The 9,053-nt window shown below is 44.8% G+C and overlaps 1 protein-coding gene across 1 annotated transcript in view; it reads left to right on the top strand.

The window, feature by feature from the left end:
- The first annotated feature begins 949 nt into the window (after positions 1–949).
- The window catches only part of PGM2L1 (phosphoglucomutase 2 like 1), a 47,604-nt gene continuing 39,500 nt past the window's right edge, over positions 950–9,053 (top strand). Inside the window, exon 1 of the mRNA XM_040963940.1 lies at positions 950–1,381. Within this exon, the coding sequence (XP_040819874.1) occupies positions 1,271–1,381 (111 nt within the window). The 5' untranslated portion in view covers positions 950–1,270. The remainder of the gene's footprint in view (positions 1,382–9,053) is intronic.

The following is a 9,053-nucleotide window of genomic DNA, read 5'->3' as shown; positions in this document are numbered from 1 at the left end:
ATTCCTTGCGAGAGAAGAGGCTAAGAAATGTAAGATTATTTCCACCCGGAGAACCAATTTCTTTGTAGTCTTACTGCATTTTTTTTTTTTTTGTCTTAACGACCTGCAGTTTTACTCATATTTCAGTGAAAGAATCTTCTAGTCATGTTGTTCTCACTAATTCCTCGCCAACTGCAGCAGCAGCAGCAGAGGAAAGACAACTACCAGAGGAGATCTGAAGAGGTTAGAACGCTGGGTTCCATCACTCAAGAACCCAGCCTTTAAAAAAAAAAAAAAAGTCCATTTCCCTCCGTGAGTGTAAAACTGGAAGGGATGATTTCCATTTCTCCACAGAATGGCTGAAGCCACAGAATGAGTGACTCAAAACTGTAAGGCACTACATGGACACCAGTTGTCATTCCTTTTTTAATTTACTTGGACGCCAGGGCCACACAGCACGCTCACAAGAACAGGGCGGGTCTGCAAGGAACTGCCTCAAGGTAGTGCTATTTTTTTCTGCTAGGAAAGGAATGGCGCGGGGCTTCTGGGAGTCGTAGTCCTGGAGGCAGTTTCTGCAGAGCTTGGGGAAAAAGAAAGAACTACAAGTCCCTTGGGGCAGTGCGCGGGAAACCCGCGAGCCAGGCTCCGCCCCCACCTCGGCGCGCCAGGCGTGTGCCCGGAGGCGAGGCTGGGGCCTGCGCGTGTGCGCGCCTCAGGGAACCATGCAGAGGGTATGGCTGAGGCGGCGCGGGTTGGTGGCCGCGGAGGGAGATTGAGGCAAGGAGACGCCTGCGAGGTGGGAGGGATAGTAACGAAGTCGAGCCGCTTGGAAAAGAGTAAATAAATAAATAGAGAGCCGTGCACCCCTGTCTCCTCAGCCCGGCGGCGGTGCCGGGAGCGCGCTCTCGGGCCCGCGCTTCGTCCCTCCAGACAGCTTAAACCGGCAGGGGCGGGAAGGGGCGGCGTCCACCGGGCCGGAGGCGGGGCCTAGGCGGCGGCAGAGGCGACCGGTACCCAGACATCTGGGACTGTTGTTGTTCTCTCGCCGCGCGACCGCCTCAGTCCGTTTGCCCGGAGACCCGGACCCGGTCGGCTGAGGAGACCGGGTGCCGCAACCCTCCCAGTTCCCGAAAGCTGCGCTAGGAGCCGGCGCCCACACCCTGCAGTCGGTCTCCGATGCCCTTCAGTGAGGAGGGGGCGGCCGGACCCTGGTGAGCGGCACCCAGGCGCCACCCGCCCTACTCCCAGCTGGTGACTTCGTGGACCCCTCAGGCCCGCAAGCCTGGTTGCCATGGCTGAAAACGCCGAGGGGGACCTGAACTCCAACGTGCTCCACGCCCCCTACAACACCGGGGACCCGCAGCTAGACACGGCCATCGGGCAGTGGCTCCGTTGGGATAAGGTGGGTACCTACCTGTTCATGCAGCATCCGCCTCCCGCCCCCGCTTTCGCGCGTGGTCCCCCCTGTACAGTCCGCCCTTTCCGAGTGCCTACCGGTGCTCCGCGGGTTTTGGAGGAGATGGTTTGGGACGGGGCCTCCCGACTGGGGGCCCCGGAACCGGGCGTGTCCACCCACCTCTGCCTGGGCCGCCTCCCTCTCTCTGGCTTCAGGACTGGGCAGGAACCGCTGTCGTTTCCTTTCTCGCAGGGCACTCAGTTGCAACCTCCCTCCCCGTCCACCCCCTCCAAGTGCACTATTATCTCCCTTAAAAAAAAAAGTAATTTTTTTTTACCATCGCAAGTTATGCCCTTCCTGGAGCTATTTCCTTTCCCCAGTATGCCTTGACTTTTCTCTGCAAACCTGTAAGTGGTTTCTGGTACCGGGGGTTGGTCGTTTCTAACCGCTACCCGCTGCTGTGGCTCGAGTTTGATGTGTGTTTCCACCTGCTGTCGCTAGGTAGTCTGAGATCCTTTACCACTCCCTGGTTTTCGCTGATAGCATCTTCTGCTCTTGAGCAAGGCCAGGTTCTCTTGCTGCGTCTTTCGCTTCCTTCCAGGCAGTTCTTTTCTGGAAGAGAAGCCATACAAAGCCAGAGTCGTGTTTTCCAGGTTTCCCGTGAGCCTACTTCCCTTTCTGCCTTCTCCATTTCCTGCTGTGTCCTCCCACCTCTTCCAAGTTGTTGTGGTGATGAAGCCCTGGACAAGCAGATGGGCTGGGTTCAGGAAAGCCAGGATTAAAATACAGCTCTCTTTCGCTTGTGAAAGTGACTGCCACAGATGAAAGATCATTCCAGCTTCTCCTGGGTCAGATGCCTAAACTGTGTTTGGTGAAGCAAAAGAAGATGGCGCGTCTGAAATAGTGTTAGCAATACTGAGTGAAGAAGGTCCGGTGGTAGTGTTGAGATGTACAAAGGAATTTCCCACAGGATTAGCTTTCTGGAAAAGTTTTCATTTTGCTTAGTGGTTCATTGATTCAGCCAGAAACGCTGAGCACTGAGTAATGTTCTGGGTGCTGCAGGAGCTGTACGGGGTTCTCCTCCTCTACAAGCCTGGGGGTGCCTCATGTTATTTGGTCATGCTCATCTTGGATATTCTCATTCTTCCTCTGGAATCCAAGCTTGTATCTTTTCTTGTCTTTTTTTTTTTTTTTTTCCTTTTAATTGGAAAGGCAGATTTCCAGAGAGGAGAGGTGAAGGGAAAGAGCATCTGCTGGTTCACTCCCCAGGTGGCTGCAATGGTCGCATGTGAGCTAACTCACAGCCAGGAGTTTCTTTTTCTGGGTCTCCAACATGGGTGGCAGGTCCCAAGGCCCTGGGCTGTCTCCACACTGCTTTTCCAGGCCACAAGCAGGGAGCTGGTGGGAGGTGGAGCAGCTGGGACACAAACCAGCACAGATATGGAATCCTGGTACAGTGCAAGGCAAGGATTTAGCCTGTAGGTTATCATACAGGGCCCACAAGCTGCTGCTGCTTAAACCATCAAGTGCTTGCAGATCCTCTGAGGTGCTTAAGGTGCAGCTTCTGATTCAGGTGCTCTCAGTTGGGGCCTGAGAGTCCAGGTGGTAGTGATGCTGCTTGCTGGTCTGTGGCTCCCATTAGGAGTGGCATGAATCCGGTGCGATAGCGTAGTGGTTAAAGTCCTTGCCTTGGACGCACTAGGATCCCATATGGATGCCGATTCTAATCCTGGTAGCCCCACTTCCCATCCAGCTCCCTGCTTGTGGCCTGGAAAGCAGTCGAGGATGGCCCAAGGCTTTGGGACCCTGCACCCGCGTGGGAGACCTGGAAGAGGCTCCAGGTTCCTGGCTTTGGATTGGCTCAGCTCCAGCCATTGCAGTCACTTGGGAGGTGAATCATCAGATAGAAGATCTTCTCTGTCTCTCCTCCTCTCTGTGTATCTGACTTTCCAATAAAAATAAATAAATCTTTAAAAAAATCAGACAAAAACAGAAAAAGAAGAGGGATCTAAGTAATATTAATAATAAATGCTTTCTATCTTCATTTATTCTTCTGTTGATGGGAGAAGATACTTTTAATTGGGAAACAAAGTTTTATCGCCTTTTACAAATTGATACTAAAATTTAGAGGGCAGAAATCATGTTGAGAAGCCATGATCTCTTTTAACAGAGACACTGAGGGGTTCTACTTTTAAAAAATATTTTTTTTTTGTTTTGAAAGAGAAAGACAGATATTCCATCTGCTGGTTCACTCCACAAATGGCTGCAATGGTCAAGATTGTGCCATGCCAAAGCCAAGAGGAGCCCAGAGATTCTTCTGATCTACCACATGGGTGTAGGGGCCCAAGCATTTGTGCCATCTTTCACTGCTTTCCCACTTCTTTCTTTTAGTAAGAAGCTAGTGGATCACCCCAAACTTGAACAAGCACCCATATGGGATGCCAGCATTGCAGACTGTGGCTTTACCCACTCTAGTATAAGAATGTCTGCCCTGAGGAACTAATTTTAAACATCTAATTAATGCCTGTTTAGTGAAAAAGGAATCTTTCACATCCTGCCCATTCTTACTAAGTTGGATAAAGCATGTAACAAATTATAAATTAATTTCACAATGCTGACATAGTAGTGTAGCACAATAATCCTCTGTTAGTGTTGGCATCCCATATGGGTGGCTGGTTGTGTCCCAGCTGCTCCATTTCTGGAGCTTCCTGCTCCATTAGCTTCCTGCTTATGTCCTGGCAAAGAAGCAGAGGATGGCCTAAGTCCTTGGGCGTCTACACTCCCATGGGAGACCCAGAAGATGCTCCTTGCTCTTAGCTTTGGACCAGCCCAGTTCCGGCTGTTGCAGCCACCTGGGGAGTGAACCAGCAGATGGAGTATCTCTATCTGTCTCTCCTTCCTTCTCTGTAAATCTGCCTTTCCAACAAAAATAAACCTTTTAAAAAAATGTACTGAGGAATTACATAAGTAAGAAACCAGAAGTATACCAGCCTATCAAAGCTAAAGTTAGTAGTTTTGGAGATGATGGCAAGTAGTAAATTGTTCTGAGATCAATTGGAAGATTTTCTCTCAACTGTGTCTCCTATCCTTCTGTAACTCTGCTGTTCACATAAATAAATCTTAACAAAGACAGTATGTCTGTAGTAACCTTTTAAGTGTTGAAAAGAAGGCAGCAAAACGGAGAACTGGCATATTGGGTCATCCTGGGATATCCCTTGTGATTTCTTTCCAGGGTAGCTTTCTGTTGGAAAATTGACCAGTCCTGCCATGGGGACCCAGCATGTCCATGGATACAGGCGTTCCTCCCCCAGGCAGTGTAAAGATAGCGCCTACAGCTCTCCCTCCTTGTGTGCCTAGGGTTGACTAAGGCACTAACTTCCTTCCTGATTCTTTCAGTGTGTTTATATGTTATATCAAAATTCTCTTTAACATGAGAATTATGCCCTGTTTTTGATCCACTATATTTTACCTTTTTGAAAGCAAGATATTAATCACTGACAAAGTTTAGGTGGATGGGTAAGGAAAGAGCAGGACTGATGCTGGAGCAGCAACAGTGTTGAAGTTTCTCTGAGAGGACGACAATGCAGAGGCAAGAATTGGCCATGGCATTTTGAGAAATAGTAAGTAATAGAGAACAAAGTAAAGAGTAGCATGTAAAATGAAAAGCCTGGTAATGGGAGGAGAAAAAAAGAAACTCCAACTTAAACCAAATATTTTCAAACATCTGTATATTTGAGGCAGAGAGACAGATCTTCCAACTGCTGGTTCATTCCCCAAATGGCAACAGTAGACAAGGCTGCACCAGGCTGAGGCCAGGAGCCAAGAAGTCCTCCTGGTCTCCTTTGTGGGTGTCAGAGGCCCAAGTACTTGGACCATCTGCTGCTTTCCCAGGCACATTAGCAAGAAGCTAGATCAGAAGCCGAGCAGCCAGAATTTGCACTGGTACTCTAACAATGGATGCAGACTGTAAGTGGCAGTTTAGTGAACTGTACTATAATGCTGGCCCCTAACAGTAGGCTTTTCAAGCAAAATGTAGCTCATTTTCTAAAAAACGAAACTATGATGAATGAATTCCATTTTAAGTTTTTATTGTATAACTGGAAAATATACTCATGAAGCCTGTGTAGTCCAATTTCATGTTGTAGAAATTACCCAGTCAGAGTCTGGACCAGGCCTTGACCCAACTATCTATCTGAATTTAATTTTTATACTAGTTTACATAATACTTTTTGTTCACATTTTTCTAATATTTCACTTAATTTGATACTTAATCAGTGAACCCTACAGAGTATGTATAATTTTTAAAATTTTATAAACTGTTAATACTTATCATTTGAGTTTTCTTGTGTGTTGTTCTAAGTGTTCTAAGTCATATTTATAGCAACACTGTAGATAAGAAAACTTAAGCTCAGAAAAGGAAAAGAACTTACTCAGTGACCTACAGCTCTTAAACAGAGCTGAGACTAGACCCTAAGTTATCTGACTTTAATCTGTTCTCATTCCAGTAGAAGACCTATAAACTAAATAGTTAATCAACTTTTGTAACACCATAAACCAAGTTTCACTGACCTCATTAAAAACATTTTGTTGTCTTGTGAAGCTGGAATACGTTGTATTATTCTACAGAATAAATTGCCATAGATTTTTTTTTTTTTTTTGAGAGCTGGACTTGCTGTCCAACAGTTGCTTTGGTTTCCTTGGCAACATTATTCTCCCTGCGTCCAAGAAATTCAGTACATATATATCTGAATGTTTGACTTTTTCTTCTATTTTCATAAATAAAAAAAGAGAAAATTCTGATGAGCTTCCCAGAAAAAAAAAATGTGGAAGCAGTAAGGATCCAGTTCCACAAAGAACACAGGCTGCATGAAGAATAAAGGAGTAGAGTCAGAAAAAAAAAAAAAAAGATAAATGTGGAACAAAAGAACTTAAAAATTTGACTAAATTTAGAAAGACAGTTATTCCATTAATTAAATAAAGATACCTAGATAAAACAAATGCTATGGACAGAAAATAATAATGTGTTCTAGGAAATTAAAAGAATAAAAAAGAAATGAGCATACCTTGCCTCTGCCAAATGCAGTTGAAAGTATTTTTAAAAAGAGGCTTAGAAAATAGTAAAAGAAATTAGGAAATATGAGGGAAGTTGAAAGGAAATAACTGTGCCAGTAATCCGGTGGAAAGACATTATTGCTGACAATGCATTAGCTGCATGTTGGGCTCTAGGAAGTATGTCTTGAAGGGCCAATGTTGAGGCATCATTTGTTACGCTGGTATCCGATATCGCAGTGCCAGTTTGAGTTGAGGCTTCTCTGTTTCGGATCCCGCTCCCAGCTAATGTAAGCAGAGGAAAGCAGAGGAAGATGGCATCAGTATGGCCCAGCCCTGACTATTGCAACATGTTGGGGCATGAGCCAGCAGACAAAGGTATATTTGTCTCTCTCTCTTTTTGTCGCTCTGCTTTTCAAATAAATAAAATAGATCTTAACTTTTTTTTTTTTTTGAGGTAGAATTCAAGATCTATGTTACAAGTACTAACAAGCTCGAAGTTGTGAGTGATGATGATGTGTTATTTCTGATAACAGCATAAAAAACATTTTCTTTCACGATGGGCACACATGATTCTAGAGAGGAGAACAGAGGGGAGGAGAGGGAATTTAGGGAGAGAAGAGCCCACCACCAACTAAATTGTATCCAAAAAAAATTTTTTTTTCTTGTGAAAGTAAGCAAGAAGCAATGCAGTTGAATAAGTAAGATAGGAAGGGGAAGAAAAGAAGTTAGGGAGGAATGGAGGGAAGGTAGAAACTGAATAAGTTGGGCCTGGCACCATGGCCTAGCAGCTAAAGTCCTCACCTTGAACACGCCCAGGATCCCATATGGGCGTCGTTTCTAATCCCAGTAACCCCGCTTCCCATCCAGCTCCCTGCCTGTGGCCAGGAAAAGCAGTCGAGGATGGCTCAAAGCCTTGGGAGCCTGCCATCCGTGTGGGAGACCCGGAAGAGCTCCTGGCTCCCCGCTTTGGATTGGCACAGTACCAGCTGTTGTGCTCACTTGGGGAGTGAATCATCAGATGGAAGATCTTCTTCTCTGTCTCTCTCTCTCTGTATATCTGACTTTGCAATAAAAATAAATAAATCTTTTAAAAAAACTGAATAAATTGTACAAAAATGAAGCAAACTAAGATGGGCATGATTTTGAGCCATTCACTGTTCGGAGTTGGGGGGAAAAATCAGTTTGGCTTATCTCCTTCAGGTGAAGCAAAGCATGCTCAAGGAAAAGGACATTTTATTTTCTTTCTACTGGGGTTTGTAGTGTACAATATTTAGGTGATCTTAACCTAGTACTTACTTGATTGTCAGTTTTGAGGATTTACCCGAAACTAAACCACAAGATTGAATTGTTTCAACTTGTGGTAAAAAGCCCCTAACATAAAAGTAACTGTTTTGGCCATTGTGAAGTGTAAGAGATCACAGGTGTTTTTAAGCTCTCCAGAACCTTCCACTTTGCTAAACTGAAGCTCCAAGTACATTAAGCAACTCTTGAGTTCCTCCCCCATCCAGGTGCTGGCAAGCATCATTTCTGCTTTCTGTGAGTTTGACCACCTCATGCTGGTGGAATTATGCACTGTTTGTCTTTCTGTGACTGGTTTGTTTCTTTTAGCAGAATGTCCTCATAGTTCATTCTCATGTAGACAAGATTTCATTTTGATTACAGAACCAGGAGTAAATGTTATTAACACATGTCAAGTTTTTGTTTATTGTGCTTCCCTTCCCCTAAATTTATCATTTTGTAGACAGCGCTTAATTGAGAGACAGATGGGGAGAAACAGATTGACAGAATGCACTGCTGCCTGCCTCTGTGTTCTGCAGATGCCCACAGTGGCCAGGGCTGAGCCAGGCCAAAGGCCAGGCACCTGAAACTCAATCCGTCTTTCTTGTGAATGAAAAAAACCCAGCTACTGGTGCTATTAACTGGTGCTTCCCAGTGTTCCCATTAGCAGGAAGCTGGGGTTAGGAACAAAGTAGAACTTGAACTAGGCGCCATGGTTGCAGAATGTAAGAATCTCAGGCAGTGACAGCCGCTGCCCCCGTTCATGTTTCAAAGCCTTTCATTTCCTACCTGACAGTTGTCAAAATAGTTTGGCAACTTACGCTTGTGATTTGGAGCCTTCTTTACCCTACTTTTTGTTTCATGAGATATTTTTGTTTAGTGTTTACAGGTTTTCTTTTATCTTTGAAGTAGAGTTATTTTCCCTATCTCCCCCATCCTTATTTAAAAAAAAAAAATTGGGAAGTGGAGAATCTAATACAAAGGAATTTATCATCATCCGATTCTTCCAGATTTTACTTGTGAATTAACAAAAGAATATAAGTAGTATTATGTTCCATGAACTCAGATTTTCGTGTCTTTCTGTGGATAATATGAACTAGCTTGCTTTTCTCTGTCCTTTTGGAGAAGTAGTATGGATGATTTATTACATTATTTTTACTTTATTTACAGTCAATCCTGGTTTTAAGAAAAATATCCCCACACATCTACCTCATAAAAGATTGATTAGTAAAGTGATGCAGCTACTACTGAAGGAGTAGTTTTCATTAATGAATTGCTGTCTGCCTTACTGCTAATTAGTGCCAAGGCTGCTGCCCTCTGGTGTTGGGAGTTAATGAAGAAAATGATT

This window comes from Ochotona curzoniae, unplaced genomic scaffold (assembly GCF_017591425.1).
Source record: "Ochotona curzoniae isolate NIBS_2020 unplaced genomic scaffold, NIBS_Ocur_1.0 scaffold_3223, whole genome shotgun sequence".
NCBI lineage: Eukaryota > Metazoa > Chordata > Mammalia > Lagomorpha > Ochotonidae > Ochotona > Ochotona curzoniae.
The sequence above is the reverse complement of the archived record's forward strand: the minus strand, read 5'-3'. Positions and strand labels throughout refer to the sequence as shown.